This window comes from Suricata suricatta, chromosome 13, assembly GCF_006229205.1.
Source record: "Suricata suricatta isolate VVHF042 chromosome 13, meerkat_22Aug2017_6uvM2_HiC, whole genome shotgun sequence".
NCBI classification, from domain to species: Eukaryota; Metazoa; Chordata; class Mammalia; order Carnivora; family Herpestidae; genus Suricata; species Suricata suricatta.
Window position 1 is genome coordinate 36,574,580 of NC_043712.1, and position 20,605 is coordinate 36,595,184.

Below are 20,605 nucleotides of genomic sequence, written 5' to 3' on the forward strand. Positions count from 1 at the left end.
TTAGATCATGATCAGAGTTTACATTATTATCACCATGTAATTGTTCACTGCATAGCAAAGTAGAGTATTTGGCTTACTTTTCCTTTCCTTTCCTCAGCCTTTTGGGGCTTTTTCTAAGTTCTAATTTCTCTTCCATTTTTAAAACACCTCTGTCTTGTCATTATCATAAATTCAATATTTTTCAGTGTTTCATCATATGAGATAGATGAAAGACCCAATGTTTAAAATATATGTAATAGAAGAAAGTATAGGGTGTGTGTGTTTGTAACCTTGAGATAGAAAAAGCTTCTTTTTTTTGGTGAAAAAAGTATATTTAGATTTAGCCAGCTGGACGCGTTTAGATGATCCCAGTTTTGTTGGCAGCATCCAAAACATCATAGTCAGGAGCCAGTCGAACATATGCTTTCTTTTCTCCATCGGGCCTGATCAGAGGGTTGACCTTGGCCACGTCAATGTCATAGAGCTTTTTCACAGCCTGTTTGATCTGGTGCTTGTTGGCCTTGACATCCACAATGAACACAAGAGTGTTGTTATCTTCTATTTTCTTCATGGCTGACTCGGTTGTCAGCGGGAACTTGATGATGGCATAGTGGTCAAGCTTGTTTCTCCTGGGGGCGCTCTTTCGAGGATATTTGGGCTGCCTTAGGAGACGCAGTGTCTTGGGCCTTTGGAATGTAGGTGACATACGGATCTTCTTTTTTTTTTTATGACTATGGACGCCTTTCAGTACTGCTTTCTTGGCCTTCAAAGCCTTTGCTTTGGCTTCGGCTTTGGGAGGGAGAGGGGCTTCCTTCTTCTCCTTCGGCGCCATCTTCGTGAAAGGGGCAGAAAAAGCTTCTTAAGATGTAAAACCAAGACAAAATGATGTAAAGCCTTAAGACACAAACCATAAAGAAAAAGATCAACACCATTAAATTCAAAGACTAGTAGGAGTTCAGAGTAAAGATGGCGAATTAAACACATGCATTTATTTGTATTTCTTCCTGAGTCCCAACTAAAACTACAGTAAATGTTTTTGTTGTGTGTATGTGTGTAAAGGACTGAAATGGGAGAGGAGATAAAGGTAAATTTCCAAAAGATTGCTGCTTAGACAAGGAAATATTTCATAAAAACAAGTACAAAGCATACAACAAAACTATAAATTTGGAGGACTTCCAATGCCTCACTCATGCATATGTAAAAATAAATAAATATTGTACTGAATACTGGTATACCCATCTTCAACAGGGAGATAATGGCTTCTACTAGAAAGAAAAGAGGAAAAAAAGAAAGTAAGTAAAAGAAGAAAAAAGTTCTAAAGACCAATCATCCCCCAAATTTACAAAATAATCATCCCCCCAATCATGAAAATTCACTGTAATCCCTGGAATCCAGAGTTTTCCTTTAATACTAAAGCACTAAAATATTTCGTTGTTTTAAAACCGGGTCTATTAAAATAATCTGCTAACAATAAGTCATCCTCAGGGCCATCCAGAAAAGTGCTAATGCCATATTTTACCACTATCTCTCCCATGAAATAACACATACACACTTATGAAATGGTGGGCCAGCTTCTTCTTGTCAGTGTTGCCCCAGAATCCAAAGCCTCCCACTTCCCCTGATCCTCCTCTGTGAATCCTTTAAGAGCCACTCTGATACAAATGTAAGGGATGGACAGGGCTAGCAAGACCTCCCAGAATTACAGCTAGTAAAAACATCTTAACCTCAGTCTTATGATCCTGAAACTAACTGCCAACTAAGCAACCAGATTTCTTAACTACGTCTTCCACAATACTTGGGCCACACTCTGGCTGGCCACTATTTCAGTTTTCCTCACCAATACAGCCTTTAGAGGGACATGATCACCAGTGACAGTTAGATTCTTTCTTTTGATATATTCCTTTTTAAAACTAAAAACGGAACAATATAGGGCTACCAGCACACCACCGCTAACACACTTAGCATCTGTGCCTTGCATTAGGGCACAGGAAGGTCAGAGGGACTGGGTCCATACTTTCTATTTATGAAGCTCAAAATTAGTTTGTTTCCTAGCTTTAATCATTTACCTGTGAAAATTCCTTAACCTTCACTGCCTCTTTTGTGAAGTTATTTTTCTTTCTCACACCCCAGTGCTATTTTTCCCTGTATTTTGGGTCAAAATGATACTGTGTTGTTTTGTTAAATTCATCAATGCTTCTATCCTTTGGCATCAGTCTTGACCAATTAATTACCATTTTCATAAATGCTTAAGTTGCCAAGCCTATTTTTCTTTTTTCTTTTTTTAACATTTATTTATTATTGACAAACAGAGAGAGACAGAGCATGAGCATGGGAGGGGCAGAGAGAAGGGGAGACACAGAATCCAAAGCAGGCTCCAGGCTCCGAGGTGTCAGCACAGAGCCAATAGGGAGGCTCAAACCCACCAGCTGGTGAGATCATGACCTGAGCCCAAGTCAAAAGCTCAACCAACTGAGCCACCCAGGCGCCCCAGCCAAGCCTCTTTCTCTAACACCTGTATCTGTAATTCTTCTATTGGTGTCTATAGTTTCCTCTACAGAGAATGTGTTAGCTATGCCAAGAACCTGAAGGCTTTATTTTTTTCAGGACATCTTTCTCGGTGGTGGCAAACCAAAACACCCCAGGGAAACTCTGATGCCATGTGCTTGAAGACTTTTGCTTTAGAGCTATGGATTGTGCTCATAATAAATTTCAATCTAATATTAAGAGAACCAGACTCCACTATTGGTCACCTGGTCAGCCAGAGCCTCATAAGCCTCTCCGCCGCCGCCACCACCACCACCACCTCCACCTCCACCTCCACCTCCACCTCCACCCTGTGAAACTCCACTTGGCAGTGATAGCGTCATTGCCTCGTTCCGCCACTAGGAGGCAGCATCGTCGCCGCGGTCCTTGGCTACAGACAAACGGCAGATTTGTGGGTTGAATTTTGTTTTCCTTTCCTTTTATCTTTCTGGGACCAGAAAGACATTTTTTTATGACTTGTCCTCAAATGTGTCTCATGATAGGTCAGAGGTCTGGCGTTTTCCTGTGTCCAATGGCGAATAGGACAAATTCCTTTTCCGCTCCTGTCCATGTTAAAGGCCTTCATCCTCTGGCGCTGAGCCTCACGCCTCACGCCCGCAGTTACGCTCTCAATAAACTCTCATTGAATAAAGAAACCCTTGTTTTAGGGTTGGTACCGTAATTATACGGTGTAAGGAATCAATCCGGTGCAAGTTAGTCTGTGAAGGAAGTGCCGGAGGTGATGTTAACTTCCTTTAGCCAACATTATTTCGTCTTCTCCGTGAGGTGCCTTGGACTCAGGGTATGTTGGAGTGAGAGTGGGGGACATAAATATTGTAGACAAACACAGGCCTTCACCCGTCCATGCGTCTCTGCCTGCGGGCTGAGTACTCTGAGAGTTTGGGGGCCTGAACGGCAGCGATTCAACCCTAGTCTCCCCTCTGTGCATCCGGCCCGCTCTCTGGGACCCCTGGCCTTGAGGCCCACGGGTGCCTGGAGCGAGAAGAGCATCAGAAGCCGTCCCTGGCCCAGGGACTTTGGGCCCAACGCCCTTCCCAGCTTCTCTGAGGCGCCCGCTGGGTCAGGGCCTCACCCCGCCCCTGCTAGAGCACCCCTCAGCCAGCCAGAGTCCCTACACCTCTCGGCCAGAGCCACGCCTTACTCGAGAGCCTCCCTTCCCAGGCTGGAGTGCCCTCTGCAGGCCTAGCAGAGGAGACACACAGCCACATACACCACTAACTGCGCCGGGGTCTGTGCGGGGAGGCCCACAGACAGGATGGACACCTCAGTTACACACACACACACACACACACACACACACACACACACACACACACACACACACACGACGGGCACATCAGTCAACCACAGCTCCGGGGACACAGCTTGGGTTACACACACTCATTCAACAAACGCTAAGCATCTAGTTGAGGTCCTCTCCCCAAAATCATTAACTCCCCTATCATGTACTCGGTTGACTTCCCAGGACTAGCTGCTCCCTTCCCTGCCCCAATAGCTAAGGCTCACTATCCAAGATCTGTGATTCCTGAAGCATGGATATGGTCAGACCAGGAAGCATGAAGACGTGGGCTCCTTGGAGGAGTGTGGGTATAGGCTGGAACAAGCTGCCCTGAGCCTGAGGAGATTTATCCAGAGCTCACACAGAAACGACTTGGATGGGAAGTGGGTGAACTAGATGAAGCATGTGGCCCACTTAGGATTCTGTGTGTGTGGTCAGAAATTGTTTCAAACCCACCTCCTTGGTATCCAATCCCCCACTTCCACCCCCAATGGATCATCTAAACCAAAGGCTAGGGAGTGGGTGCTTAAGCCTTCCACCCATGGACCCTGTGTCCTTTCCCTTTTTGCCATGATAGCAAGGTACCATCATAATGCCCTGACAGCACCCCTCCTTCCCTGATTCCCCTTCATGACCCTGATCTGTCAATGCTGGGGAGTTTCAGGAGTTGGAACATGAACGTCCTCTACCTACACTCACTCACTTGGAGATCTCAATGTCATATGGCCTTACATACCATCCATGTGCTCCCAAATTTGTATCTTCAGCTAAAATCTCCCCTCTGAACTTCAGACACACACTACCAGCTGCCAACTTAACATCTCCACTTATATATCCAAAATTCTGCTTCATCCTAACAAGTCAAACCAGGCCCCTGATCTTCCCACACATCCACTCCTCTGAAGTCATCCACATTTAGTAAATGCAACTCCATCCATCACATTGCTCAAGCCAAAAATATTGCAGTATTCTTGCCTCTTCTTTCTATCACATCCTATGCTGAACTTTTCAGCAAAGCCCATGACTTTACCTTTAAAATATTTCCAGAATCTAACCACTTCTCACCAACTTCCAGTAACATCATGTCCTCCTCAATTACTGCAGTCGCCTCTGACCTAGTCTCTCTGCTTCCATTCTTGTACTACTTTGGTCTATTCTCTATCCGACAGCTAGAAGGAGTCTTTAAAACCTATCAGATCGTGTCAAACCTCCATTTAAAACCCTCCAGTGGTTCCCCACCTCACTTAGAATAAAACATAAACCCTACAATGGCCCACAAAGCCATTATTTGGCTCCTATTAATATCTGACTGTATCTCCTACCACTCTACTCTTTGCTCACTTCCCTCCCATAACATTGGCTTCCTTTCTATTCCTCAAATGCACTCTCACCTCAAAATCTTCACACTTGCTACTTTCTTTACCTGGAACATCTTCTCCAGATTTCTGCATGATTCTCTCCTCACCTTCTTCACATCAGCTTCTGTTCAAATGTTGTCACCAAAGTTTTCCCCAACCACCCTCCCTAATACTCCTTATCCTTCTGGCCTTTTTTATTTTTTTCATAGCATTTACTGTCCTCTAGTACTATATATTTTTCTTGTTTGCTCAGAGCCTGTCTCCTTCATTAGAACAAAAACTCTGCAAAAGCAGAAATGTCCATCCGTTTTGTTTACTGCCATATCCCAGTGCCAAGAACAGTGTCTGGAACATAGGGGGCCTGCAATAAATATTTATTGAATGAATGGGGTTACAAATCCCTTGTTTATTATTATTTTGTTATTTCACTCTTTCCTGCTAATTCTCAGGATCTTTCCCAACAGGAATTCCAAGCAGACAGTAATGAAATTTAATTGAACCCTATTATGCCCCCTCTATACTATACTCTTGTATCATTCAGGATCTTGGCGGGAAACAAATGGCAGGCCTAAAAAGGTTTAATGGGAAAAAAATTTTAGTGAAGGAACCATTCATGAAGGTGAGGGGGGCAGGGTTGTAGGCAGCCCCTGCATGTGAATTAGTACACCCCTAAACCTCAGGATGCCTCTACTTCCCAACAATGTTGACACTCAATGAACTGCCTGAAATTCTGCCCACTGAGAGGATTCCCTTCACCACTGTCTTTCAGGGCCACCTCTGAATGTAAGCAGCTGCCTATTTCTGGCTGATGCCAGCATACCTTAGAAAGTCATCTAAACATCAAGACCATGCATTTTTCTCCCTCTGTTAACTGTAGAAAACTTCTCCATGAAGGCATAAGTGTGATCAGAAGAAACAATACAAGTAGGAATCTGAGCCACCTACCCAGGCTTATACTCTTCCCTTCTGAAGTTTCTAAGGCCTGATCTCTTATGTACAATGCCCATTTAACAATAGAATGCTGCTGTGCACATCCAACTATATAATTTGCTATAGATAACACCCTTAGGCCACATTGTCACTGGGTGAACTAAAGTCTGAGTGTTCATCCAGGCCCAGTGGCAAATTAGGAACTGCTTTTCAAATAGAAAATTATCGTTAGCAGAAGAGGTGTGGCCTTACTTCAACACCCTAAGGGTCTTTGCTGTCATTCTCTTATTGAAGCTCTTAAAGCACCCTTTTCTGCCACAGAAATCTGAAGTTCATTGGATTTTTAAGTCATAAGGGCCCAAATAGCAATGCAACTTTCCTGAAACTGGACCTGCTACTGAGCCCTTCCCTGCTCTGGGTCTCATTCAAAACCATCAGCTTTACGTCATATCTAGAAAATATTTTTCAGCAGTACACCTAAATATGGCATATGTTGCCTCCAGAATCTAAACTTCCCTTTAAGTATTGTGTCTCTTTCTTCATGGCGAAGGTGCAACACATCACACACCCCCCTTTTTCAGCTTCTCTCCACCCATGGTAGCCTAGAAATTTCACCTATGCGGCAGGATCCTGAATTTTTGTAAGGTTTCTTTCTCTCTCTCTCTCTGGCATATATGGGTCTTAACTAAGGCATTTAGGGGGATTGCTATTTCTTGTGCACCAGAGGCAGTAAGCATAATGTCATCACTTGATATTCTATGGGATGTCAAGAGTACCTTATGACAAAAAGCAAGAATGCTGATACATCCCTGCAGTAAGACAGTGACAGTGTAGTTCTATCATTCTTATAGAAAAGAAATTGATTTTAGGGAACCTGGGTGGTTCAGTTGGTGAAGCATCTGACTTTGGCTCAGGTCATGATCTTGCAGTTTGTGGATTTGAGCCCCATGTTGGGCACTGTGCTGACAGTTCAGAGCGTGAAGCCTGCTTCGGATTCTCTGTCTCCCTCTCTCTCTGCCCCTCCCCACCCCCGTCAAAAATAAATAAACATTAAAATAATTTATTAAGAAAAGAAACAGACTTCAGCAGTCTTTAATTGACTGATATAGGAAAAAAAGCATGGGCTAGAGTATTAGCTATAATATGCTGTGCCAAGGACTATGACATCTCTTGGGTCTTTGAAGGTGCTCTAATCTATGCAATATCTCTAGGAATGTAGCATTACTTTAAGTTTACTATTGTAGCGGGAAATGTGATACGGCAGGTGTAATTCAAAGGACTTCCACTTGGCCAATCCTATTATAATTTTCCTTACTCTGCGGTCAAGGAATCAGTGTGGAGATTTGGATAATTACTAACTATACCTATTCCCACTATACATTCTGAACCTAGGGAAATAACATAGACAGGTGTGAGAGACCCTCTGTGATACAGACCTGGATTAAGATCTTTCTGTAACTTGGCCTCTAAAACCCTCAGTCCAATTGGCAGACCACAGTGGGATTTTAGGTCCCCAAGACTAGTATTAACATGAGACAGTATCTAATAATGCCCCAAAGATCTGAGTATGTCCTATTCCACATTCACACTCACCCTAGCAAATGGCTACAAATCTCAAGGCTTAGAGCAGTGATTGTCAAATATTAACATACATCAGAATCACAAGAAAGACTTGTTAAAGTACAGATTGATGAACCATTTGCAGAGTTTTTAATCCAATGAAGTTGGGGCTGAGCCCAATAATTTGCATTTCTGGCAAGTTTTTAGGTGATGCAGATGTTGTTGGTCCAGGGACCACACTTTGAGAACCACTAGCTACGTGAAAGGTTTTTGGAATCCACCTGTGAAAGAGACTCAACACCTCCTACCTCCAACTTGATCAAAGGGCTTTGGGTTTAGGAAACTGACTTAAGTAGAGGAACTAGGCAAAAGGTTGTAAATCCCCAGTACAATTTGGATCAAATTTTTGCCCACCAGGCCTAGATGTTTCCACTGACACAGGTCAAGTTTGCACATCAGAAAGCTGTCCATCTATTTCATTCCTAGGAATGCTATGATCAGTTAGCTAGCACCACAGATCCTTTTGGACAAAGCGCACAAATTACCAATTTGTTCCTACAGTTTATATGTAATTTTATTTACCTTATTGTTCATGGTTAGGTGCCAACAACTGACCTCTACCACTCAAGGATTCCATTATTCCCCTTGAAATAAGATTGTCCAGTCCCAAAAAGGGATCTTCTATATTCATCTCTTGCCTACTAAAGAAGCCACTACAGTGCTTCTCAAAGAAGCTACTGTTCCCCTCATTAATGCTTTTCTTGTCCCTTGGAGAAGGAATTATCTTTTGGAGCCCTTCAGAGGTGTACAGTTAGTGGCTGTACATAACAAGTGTACTCCAACATTCCCATCTCTCTAAATTTTGCATTCCTTCCTCTTTACTCCTCAAAGTATAGTCTATGGACCAGCAGCATCAGCATCACTTAGAAGTTTATTAGAAATGCAACATCTTGGGGATGCCTGGGTGGCTCAGTCAGTTAAGCATCCTACTTTGGGTTAAGTCATCACCTCATGGTCCATGAGTTGGAGTCCTACATCAGGGTCACTGCTACAGCTCGGAACCCACTTCAGATCCTCAGTCCCCACCTTTCTCCAACTCTCCTCTGCTTGTGCATGCACTCTCTTTCTCTCTCTCTCAAAAATAAAAATAAAATAAAAAATAAATGCAGCATCTTGAGTTTTGCCCCAGACCCACTTAATCAGAATCTACTGTTTAATAAGATTCCCATGGGAATCACGTGCACATCTCAACTTCATTGACCCAAGGCCACTGTTGAGTCCACACTTATAGTAACCAACCCACCAAACAATTAACGTCACTCCCAGGTGCTGAGCAAATACAATTCTTGGGTGAGGGCACCCATATCAACAAATTTGTCCTGACTGGTCCCCAAGATTCTCCCAATACAGTTATAAGTTCCTGCAAATCCCTCGGCATATATACAGTTATCCTTAGAGCACATCCTATACACCCCTGTAGGCCTGGAAACTATGAGGAGTTGTCAGAGTAAGTCTTGAAGAGAAATTGCATGCCCTAGGAGTTATGAAAAACATCTTTTTAATGAAGGGAAAGGCCAGGTTATTCATGGTTTGCAGGAAGAGGAAGAGTGTCCTTCTACCAGCAAGAAAGTTTCAAGGGGATTTGAAGATACAAAATTATCAACTTTAGGGCCACCTGGCTGACCCCATTGGTAGAGCATTCAACTCTTGATCTCAAGGTTGTAAGTTTGAGCCCCATGTTGGGCATAGAGGTTACGTTTAAAAAAATTTTTTTTAATTAGGGGCACCGGGGAGCTGAGTCATTTAAGTGTCTGACTCTTGATCTCAGCTCAGGTCTTGATCTCAGGGTCACAAATTCAAGCTCTGCATTAGGCTCTGTGCTGGGCATGAAGCTTACTTAAAGAAATATTAAAATATTAAAATGTTTTCTTAAAAAAACAAAACCATTATCTGCTCTGTTCATCTCTGTCCAAACATCCTCACCACAAGTCTCAGAATTCTACTCCTTTCCCATAGCACCCTTATTCTAGCATCAAGGGGTATGGTGGAGTTGTGCATTTACCTGGTGTTACAACTTTACAACGCATACGATCAGGTCTTGGACTTGATCCTCAGCCACATCTGCCATAAGATCACATAAAATAAAAATTTCTTAAGAATTCCATAGAATTTATCTGGATCTCCACCCATCCTTTGAGTTAGAAGTTCATGGTATGTTTTCACCAATTTTTAAAAAATGTTTATTTATTTATTTGGTGGGGGTGGGGTGCAAGAGTAGGGGAAGGGCAAAGAAAGAGGGAGAGAGAGAATCGCTAATACAGGGCTAATCTCACAAACCGTGGTATCATGACCTAATCCCAAAGAACTGGACGCTCAAGCCACCCAGGCATTCCTCACCTTTTTTTTTTTTCAAATGTAATTTTGCTAGCATTATCAAAAACAGGCAGCCCATTCAACATATATGTTATCACCATTTGAAGTCCCATTCATGGGCATAGTAACTAAGTACTCAGTCATTTTTTATCTCCTAATGCCTTGCCCTCCACCCACATTACACCCTATGTTTCACTGGTGGTAATCTAAGTGATTGTGTTGCTTCTTCATGCTCCAGATTACTTAGTGTCTTCTTTACCCATGTAAAGAGATTATCTGTGCACTCATCAAATATATGATTAGCCCAATCCTAGAATCCCAGTGTGAAAATCTATTTCCTTGAATCTCTTTGGTACCATTTACTGTATCAGTCAGGATCCTGGGAGATGATACACTCAAAAAAATTTTAACCAGAAAGATTTTTAAAAAGGAGGTATTTAAGAGGTGAAGTCAGATTAAGAAATCAACATGGGACAGGGTTTAGCAATAATGGGAAACCATTACCATACCAAAGCCTCAAGGGGCAAGAAGAAGGAAGAGTGTTTCAGGAGCCTTACAGAGAGACCCATAGAGAAGAAGCAGCCCCAAAGGATCTATAACTGTAAGTCAGTGGTTCTCAGGCTTCAGCATGTATCAGTCACCTACAGGGTGTATTAAAATACAGATTATTCCAATAGGTCTGGAACAGAACTTGAGAACTTGCATTTCTAACAAGCCCCTAGGTGATGCTGCTGCTGCTGTCTGAAGACCACTCTTTGAGGACAACTACCCAAAGAAAATTATTCACTGCCAGGACTGAAGCAAAAGAAGGATCTAGGGAATTAACCACTCTCTCCTCCACCCACTGATCTCCTGCTGCTTCCTCCTGTGGACCAAAACTCAAACAGAAGCTGGAGGGCAATTCAGTCTATACAGGTCAGCCTTCCAGAGAAGGAAGCAGGGTAGAAAAGAGTGGAGAATGAATGAGGGTGGGACAACAGAACATAATCTAAACCACCATAAGTAGAAGAATGCATAGATCAATGGAAAATGGATTGATAGATGAACTGACATGTATCTGAATGAAAGGATAGAATAATAACAATAGTTAATATTTGATGAGTGTTTATTATGAGCCAGCCTCTAAACTAAGGACTTTATTTGGATTATCGTACTTAGTCCTAAGAAGTAGATCTAGCACCATTCCTATTTTACAGATAAGGATATTAAACCACAGGAACACCTATAGAGGAACAACTATATGGTCAACTAAGATTTTACAAAGCAGGAAAGATATCCAATGGAAAAAAAAGACAGTCTCTTCAACAAACCGTGTTTGGAAAACTGGGCAGCAACATGCAGAAGAATGGAACTGGACCACTCTCTTGCACCATACACAAAAATAAGCTCAAAATGGATTGAAGACCTAAATGTGAGAAAGGAAACCATCAAAATCCTATAGGAGAACATAGGCAGCAATTTCTTTAACCTCGGCCATCTCAGCTTCTTACTAGAAGCTGGAGACAAGGGAAACAAAAGCAAAAATTAACTATTGGGGCCCCATCAAGATAAAAAGCTTCTGCACAGCAAAGGAAACAATCAACAGAAGCAAAAGGCAGCCTACAGAATGGGAAAAGATATTTGCAAATGACACATCTGATAAAGGGTTAGTAATTTGTAAGGAATTTATCAAACTCAACACCCAAAAACAAATAATCCAGTTAAGAAATGGGCAGAGCACGTGAATAGACATTTTTCCAAAGAAGACATCCAGATGGCTAACAGACACGAGAAAAGATGCTCAACATCATTCATCATCAGGGAAATACAAATCAAAACCACATTGAGATACCACCTCACACCTGACAGAATGGCTAAAATTAGCAACTCAGGAAACAACAGGTGTTGGCAGGAAGTGGAGAAAGGGGTGCCATCTTACACTGTTGGTGGGAATGCAAACTGGTTCAACCACTCTGGAAAACCATATTAGGATTCCTTAAAAAAACTAAAAATACAACTACCCTAAGATCCAGCGATTGTACTAGTAGATATTTACCCAAAGGATACAAAAATACAGATTTGAAGGGGTACATGCACCCTGATGTTTATAGCAGCATTATCAACAGTAGTCAAACTATGGAAAGAGCTCAAATGTCCATTGACTGATGAATGGATAAAGAAGATGTGAAACATATATACAATAGAATATTACTCAGCCATCAAGAATCAAATCTTGCCATTTGCAATGATGTGGGTGGAACTAGAATGTATTATTTTAAGCAAAGTAAGTCAATCAGAGAAAGACAAACACCATATGATTTCACTTAGATGTGGAATTTAAAAAACAAAACAAATGAACATATGGGGAGGAGTAGAGAGGGAAACAAATCACAAGAGACTCTTAACAACAGAGAACAAACTGAGGGTTAATGAAGAGAAGTGGGTAGGGGGGGTGGGCTAAATGGGTGATGGCTATCAAGGAGAGCACTTGTTATGATGAGCACTGGGTGTTACATGTAGGTGATGAATCACTGAATTCTACTTCTGAAACCAACATTACACTATATGTTAACTAACTACAATTTAAAGAAAAATTTGAGAATAAAAATGAAAACACTGACTTCAAAAAAAAAAAAAAAAGAAAAGACACGAGAACACGATAACTTGCACTTGGTGACACAGCTAGCAAGTGAAAGAATTTGAGTTCCAACCAAAGCAGTCTATCTGTAGAGTCTCATCCTTCTGTACTCTTCTATGATCAATGAACAGTAGGCAGACAGGCAGTGTGGGATAGTGGTAAAGAGTGTAAACCTTAGAGCAAAAAACACGTAGGTACAAGAAACTTACTTGCCATGTGACATTGTGCTCTGAGTCTCATTTTCTTTACATGTAAAACAGAATAGTAACAATATGATAATAATAAAAATTACTTCATAGTTTTGTCGGGGCAGCTAGTAAAGTCAAGTCCTTGATTCAGAGCCTAGCACATAGTAAACAATCAGAAATACTGTAACTGTTACTATTATTATTATTACTAATGGATGGAAGAAAGATAAGCCAGAAAGTTATGAGGAAAATACCTCCCCATCCAAAGGAGGGTCTAAAGCTTGGGTGGGATCCTTGAATGGGTATTACCATATTAATTTCCCTTTTGAGTCCTGTCTTCTCGTCAATCTCTGGTCTTTCTCATAAAGATGGGAAACCATTTGTTCCCTGCTCCATCTGTTGATTCCTTGAAATTTGGGGTTTGTCTAATATGAGCTGACCAGCCCCTCTCCTTAAAAATTCCCTCTTGGTTCCCAGGACTGAGAGGAAGGGAAAGACAAGGGGGCTATTCCAGGCCAGGCTCCTGCCAGCTGTTCTGTTAACCCAAGTGTTAAACATATGAATATGGTAAAAGAGAAAGGGGCAGTGCTGGCTAAGCCAGGAAGTTGACTCCGAGAGGCCTGAGATGTGGGATGGGTGCTGGGCATCCTCCCAAGGAACATTCCCTTCCAATGCTATTTGTCCCAAGGAAGGGACTGGTCCCAGATAATGGATGGGCAGGCACTGGGAGGCTCCCCCAGGCTCCACGGTTATTCTGAGAGCACCAGAAAGCCTTCCTCACCACCACCCGCACCAGAGAGAGAATAACCACGGAGACAAAAGTGAGAATAAGGGATAAATCTAGGGAAGGGGATGCAACTCTTCACTCTGCACCCCACCCCCAATCCTGACTATCACCACAGAGAGCCAGCGCCATGGTTAATGACGCAAACACCACCAATAAGGCAATAGTGGAGAACCACTATCTGGAGTTGACATTGCAAGGTCCCTTCTCTTGGCCAGACTGCAGACTGCTTAGGTTCTCAGAGATGATGCCAAAGAAAGCAGAAGAGAGGGGAAGCTACTGAGGCGGGAAGAGGGAGGGCAGGGTCAGGTTCCGTCAGAGAAAGGGGGACAAAGGGGAATCCACGGAATGGATGTGGAGGGGAATTTCTGAGCAGGGAAAGTGAAGGTTCCAAGCCATAAATAGGAGGCAGTCACAGCTTCACACAGGCTTTCACATTCACATTCCCAGACCCTCTCACACCCCACAAGGACTCCTGTGCACTTCCCTTTGCTCCCTCCCACTCCCAGCCAACTTTCAGCGTCACACGGACTCTTACACACACCCAGGCATTCACCCGTGCTCCCGCTCACTGCCGGCCTGCTCTGTTCATCCTCCATGGCATCCCCTGCAGCTGTACTACTGGCCCTCAGCCTGCTGATTCTCTGGACCTCTCCTGGTAAGGCTTCTGCTAGGGATGGGGGAGGAGGGTGTCTAAATGACAGGTTACCTGACGCCAGATGTGAGGGACACTGAGTTAGGTCTGTATATTTGGATGAACCAAGCAAGGGGTTCCCTGAACACCATGTGTACCTGTGAGTGTGGGAGTAACTGGGCCCCTGAATTCCAATGTTTGTCTGTCTCCTGGTGTACCCCAAGGCCTATGGCTACCCTTCCCCCTGAAGCCTCTATTTCCTGTTGTCTCAGTTTCCCAGACAGGAGAATACAGTATATATCTGCTTACAGAAGGAAGAATGGGAGAAGGGCTAGTAGTCAAAATATTTAACAATTCGTCAAGTCCTCTAACTCCAGCCTCCTGCTACCCTCCCCCACTCCCTACCTCCCCTCCCCACCCACCACCCCCGACTGTGAATGGCATCAACTCTTCACAGATGCAGCAGTTGAGAGTCCTGGGAGAGAAGCCAGGGTGATCAGAGCAGCAGGAACGCATTGGGGAGGCTCAGGGCAGTGGTTGTTTACCAAACAGCTTAGAAGTACCTCAGTACTGGGGCGCCTGGGTGGCTCTGTCGGTCAAGTGCCTGACTTTGGCTCAGGTCATGATCTCATGGTTCGTGGGTTTGAGCCCCATGTTGGGCTCTGTGCTGACAGCTAGCTCATAGCCTGGAATCTGTCTTCAGATTCCATGTCTCCCTCTCTCTGACCCTCTCCTGCTCATACTATCTCTCTGTCTCTCAAAAATAAATAAAACATTAAAAAAAAACTTTTAAAGAAGTACTTCAATACATTTAGCAACCACTCGGGCCATATTGGTATATACCAGCTGAATAACAGATTTAGCTGCCTACACACATACACACACAGTGTGTGTGTGTGTGTGTGTGTGTGTGTGTGTGTGTGTGTGTGTGTGTGTGATTAACCTCAGTTAGGGCTATCTATGGCCTCCCCTCCTCAGGGTACCTATGCCCTGACACTACCTTCTTTCCCCTATCCCCACCCCAGCTCTGGGTGGCGCCAACGATGCTGAAGACTGCTGCCTGTCTGTAACCCAGCGCCCCATCCCTGGAAATATCGTGCGAGCCTTTCGCTACCTCCTCATCAAGGATGGCTGTAGAGTGCCTGCTGTGGTGTGAGTTGTGAGGAGGAACTTGTCTAGCCTCCTCTCCCCCATCAGCCATTAGTGATACCCCCTACCATCTTATCTCTCTTCTCCTTGCCAAGCCCACCCAGCCTACTCAAGCAAGCCCCTGAAACTGGTTCCCAGATGTAGCCCCCACTTCTTCCTGCCCGGCACACCAAGGTCTAGCAGGGACCTGGGCTCCAGGGCTCAATTCTCTCTGACCTCTGGCTCCAGGTTCACCACCCTGAGAGGTCACCAGCTCTGTGCACCCCCAGACCAGCCCTGGGTAGACCGCATCATCCGGAGACTGCAGAGGAACGCTGCAAAGGCAAGCCCAGCGCTCCCCTGCCCGGCCTCCTCCCTCAGAGTCCCTGCCCAAGACCCCAGCCCATGACCTTAACTCTTCTTCCTCCCCTAGAATAAGCGCCACAGCAGTTAACCCATGACAGCCCCAGAGGGAGCCCTGTGCCTGAGTGAAAGGAGATGAATCACTGCAGCCCTGGGGAACCAAGTACCAGAAGGGAGGATTGGGCCTCCAGCAACTCTGCACCAGACCTGACCTGGCCAGCACAGGGCCTGCAGTGTCAATGTGAGTGAGTGTGAGTGTGTGCAAGTGTGAGTGTGGCAGGCGCACAGCTTCTCCGCACCCAGACTACAGTGTTTCCAATAAAGTCCAACTGGTACCCATGGATCTGTCTGCTGTTTGTTTTCGGCAAAATATCCAGGTGACCTAGGGATCAGGTTTCACCAGGGAGGAAGGGAGTTATCAAGAACCAGCTCTCATGGCCAGGGGCAAGAAAAGGCCCAGGTCTACTATCTGGGGGGGAAGTACCCAAACAGCCATGCCATTCCCTCTGTCAGGAACACTCTTCTCTCTCATCGGCCCACCTGCCTTCCCATCTGGTTCTTCATGACTCTTTCTCCAGGAAGCCTTCCTTGACTCCAGGCTGGGTTGGGTAGTCCCCCTTCTTCCCAAGCCACCAGGTTGCCCAGCCCCTCTCCCCTTGCAGCACTCTCCACACTGAGTTATAACTGATAGTTTGTCAGCCTTCCTGGATAGCGATGTCTATTTTGCTTTCCACTGTCTCCCTGGTGCCCAGTACACTGCCTGCCACAAGGAAACCACTCAATAAATATTTGTCTAGAAAATGAATGAATATGTGAGGAAACGCTCAGTGGCCAGCAGTGAGTGGCCATCTATCGATTTAGAATCTGACTTACAGGCCAGCCTGTCTGAGCAATCCTGGGGCCATACTTCTCTAGTAGTGTGAGACAGACAGACCGGGGAGCCCGAAGTCAGAATGGGAGAGGGCCCAGAAGGTGAAAGAAGGAGCAGCCAAGGAGCAAGGGAGATTCAGCATGGAGGAATCCACCACCATCTCTGCAGCCCATGTGGGAACCAGGGCCAAGGCAACACTAAGACCAAGGAGTTACAGAAAAGCAGTCTCCTCTTTGAGAGATGAAAGCCCTGTGACTCTTGGAGCATACTATGGGGCTGCTCTGAGAGGAGTGAACTCCCCATGCTTGGGACGTCCCCTGGGGAAGCTGCTTGTCTCCAACTATGACCTCAAAGGGACTGTCCCACAGAAAGCAGCAAGTCTGTGACGCTGGGGTTGGATGGTAGCTATGACACTGGACTGAGCATCATCACCTGGGAAGAAGAGTCACCAATGAACCAGATATACTTCATCTGGTAACAAAACCAGGCCTGGACAGGCTGGGAAGGGGAGCAGTGGTGAGGGGATTGCCAGCCCCTCCTCACTGAGCTGAGATCATAGCAGCTTCTTCCTCCCCTTTGCTCCCAGAAGTAGATATTCAAAACCTGAGATATCCCAGGTCTTAGAATCACAAGAAATGGGTGGGATGGGGATAATTTGCAAAAACCATCACAATGGCTGGGAAATTTGGCTGTGATGCCTGGAAGAAATTACTCACCCAATCCATGCACCCATGCATCCATCCATTTAGCTGTTTCTGCATCCATTAGACTGCCATTCAACCATCCACCCATTTACCCATCCATCCATTAAGGCAGTCAACCATGAAGCTCCAGACACCTTTTGGATCCTGTGCCCTGCCCTCTAGCAGGCAGAGGACAAACACAGATGTGAGGGAAGCACATTGCCTCAAATCCTTCTCAGTTCCCAGTGAAGCCAAGTGGAGGTCAGCCTGCCACAGAGGCAGATACAAAACCTCCCCCTGGACTCTTGGGCGGGGGGAGGGAGACCCAGATAAAGTAGGAGAAGTGAGGGAGGGACCCCTGTGAAAGCTGCTGCTATGACAGATCCCTGGATGCTACCTCCCTGCCACTGCCACTAGGGGGTGGGCGGAGGCGGACAGGAACAAGTCCTGAGCTCAGTGCGCAGCCCCCAATCCTACTTCTGCACTTCATCGTACCACTCCAATCAAGTCCCTTCCTTACTCACCCAATCCGTGCACTCGAAAATCTTAGTTCCCCCATCAATCAGGTGTATGAGGGGAACTTAATTTTTAAGAGTCTCTCCAAAGATTTGACTCAGGGTCTCAGGCTAAACCCCCTGCATTCACATAGCCCCCACCCAAAGTCATGTACATTCAGAAATGTCCCTACTTCTTCAGTCCCCAGGGACACCCTCTGGGAACAAAGAAGAAGCTGAGATTCAGGAAGAGAGAAAATGATTCAGGAGCTAGTGAAGGAGGTTGCTAGACCCTGGAGGCCTGGGGAATGAGGAATTTCAAGGCAGTGTGAAGGGGTGAACGCTAGAGTACCAAAGGGAGTAGGGATGCAGCCCTCCCCATCTCTTGTCCAGCCAATGCCTTCCATTCCCCAGCCACCAACCCCTCCCGGGCACTCAGTCTTATCCTCTTACCTCCCTGCCAGATCCATGAGGACTTACCCCAGTGATCTGTGACTTGTCCTGGCCCACTCAAACATTCTCAGCACTGTGACTTTATCTAATCACATCTGCTCCCTGTTTCACTATGATTTATTGACAAGTGTTAAGTCATTATCCTGAGTTTTGGCAGGCCAGAAGCCTACCTGACAATGATGAGGCTGCTAGCTTCTCCAAATGATAGTATGGCCCTCTAACTCCTCAACCAGAAGACAGGGGCATGAATGCCTGCCTCTAGGTAGACACTTTCCTGTCTAGGGCCCATGGCACCTGCTACAGGTTTAAGGTCAGCAGCTGAGTGAAAACCCCCTACTCTGAAGACCTATGGGCCCAGCAGCCAACGTTTCCCTAAAGGGACCTGACATCCCTGCTAGAGAGCTCCCCACTTCCATGATGGACAAAAAGCTCTATGTCCTGTCTATTGATAGAGTTCCCAGGGAAAAGGATTGGACCTGTTGATCTAAATTGCCAACATTGCTCTGCTCAGGGGCTGGCACAGAACAAGCCCCTGTACTCTTTTGATTAACAAAAAATGTAACTGAAAATGGCCCTTTCCCACGATGCCCCACCCCACTCATACCTGGAGTACATCCAGTTCTCAAGACATGGGGGTTGTCTCTGTTGCATGGGTAAGTGTTTGGTAAGAGCCAGCCTCATACGGTTTTGATCATATTTTCATCAGCTCATGTTCAATTTCTCGGTAAGCCCCCACTCCCAGGCCCCCCCCTTTCTGGCCTCCGGGAAACTCAGAACCAGCCAGAAAATGTTGGAAATCACAGTCTCACAAAGGAGTAGGACTCCCAAGTGGGGGAATTTCCTCTAAGAACCCCTCTGTAAGAATAAGTCAGCACTTCTCTGGTCAGAGCGGCCCCTAAAACTTGTCCACATGGAAAGACATGTCTCTATAGTACCAGCTATTTTGCCACTAGTGCTGGGCACTGCTTTAAGTACTAGTAATATTCTTATGTTACAGCTGAGGAAGCTGAGGTGCAAAAGTTAAGTAAGTTGCCCAGGCTAGACAGATGGTGAAGTGGTGGCAGGGTCGGGGTGGGGGGTGGATCTTAGATGGGCAGTTTGGCTCCAGAATCTATACTCTTAGCTGCGACACATACCACCTCTCTGAGTTGACCCATTTCCTAAATAAAAATGGGAAACAATACAGTGGGGCCAGTCTAAGGAAGTGGCCCTCAGGGAATAGTGAAAGTCACTACTTTGGGGTGCTAATCACGTGCCAGGCTCCAAGCTGGAGTCCTTTATGTGCATTATATCATTGCATCCTCTAGCAACCCTATGAGATGGAGATCACTAGTCCCATTTTATATATGAAGAAATTGAGGCCTAGATAGGTAATGTAACTCAGCTAGTGAGTGGCAGAGCTGAGATTGTACCCCAAGTCTGCTTGATGGGTAGCACTTGGACTGAGGGCTGAGGCCTGAGGGCTGGGATGTCCACTTGGGGTAAAAAGGCTTGGCTTGCTAGGAAAAGCTGGGGAAAAACAAAAGGAGAAGCAGGAGGTTCAGGCAGGACCCTAGTGCTTGAGCCCAGACACAGAGATGCCTCCTGGAGGGCTTTTAGCCTCCTGGGTTCTCCAGCTAAAGGGAAGTTAGCGTCCCCAAAGCTTCCAGGAAGTAATAAGCACAGGTTCTCCAGATCTACTCAAGCCTCAGTTTTCCCAAAGTGGATCAGTGGAGATGAGGATCAGGCTACAAATGTGTCCGCATGCTTACCTCCATTCCCAGGGGAGTATCAGAGGCCAAGACTAGGTGACATTAAAAGGAAAAAAGGAATAGAAGGGTAGGGCCTGGGAACCCAAAAATAGGGGCTAGACAATGGGGTGCTGTAGGCAAGGCTCCTGGAAGGGGCAGGCCCAGGCTTCTGAGCCAGCCAGGTTCCAGGGGGAACCTCTACAGGGCAGAACATCTGGGGACCACAGGGTGGGATAAGATTCCAGAAGGACCCACTTCTAAGGGCAATGTCCATCTCCTGAGGGGCCAGGACCAGGCAGGACAGGGGAGGAGGAATGCGAGTTGGGCCTCTGAAGATCAGAGTAAATAGAGGAATCAGACCTCTCTGCCCTGCTCCTGTTCCTAGGACCCTCTAGTCTTCCACGGCTCCTGTGGGGAGGCACAAGATGTGAGCTGCCCTGGGCTGCAACACAGCAGAAGTGGATGGCTTGTACCCCAGCAGCTTCCACAATGCCTTACCAGGACAACTGGGTCCCCCAGGGCTCTGGTTCTCAGAATCACTGTCCTTGGAAATCTGGACCCATCACCATCAAAACTTCAATCATCTTGCTGATCTCATACCTGTCAGATCATCATTTCAAGGAGCATCCTCCAAGAA

The 20,605-nt window shown here is 45.5% G+C and overlaps 1 protein-coding gene and 1 pseudogene across 1 annotated transcript; one reads left to right on the top strand and one right to left on the bottom strand.

The window, feature by feature from the left end:
- Window positions 1-286: 286 nt before the first annotated feature.
- Window positions 287-811, bottom strand: LOC115276586 (annotated as a pseudogene).
- A 13,209-nt stretch (window positions 812-14,020) lies between these two features.
- Window positions 14,021-16,080, top strand: CCL19 (C-C motif chemokine ligand 19). Its single transcript, XM_029920557.1, has 4 exons — window positions 14,021-14,270; window positions 15,272-15,398; window positions 15,624-15,717; window positions 15,808-16,080. The coding sequence occupies exons 1-4, from the start codon at window positions 14,210-14,212 to the stop codon at window positions 15,826-15,828; spliced, it is 303 nt and encodes a 100-aa protein (XP_029776417.1). The 5' UTR covers window positions 14,021-14,209; the 3' UTR covers window positions 15,829-16,080.
- Window positions 16,081-20,605: the final 4,525 nt, after the last annotated feature.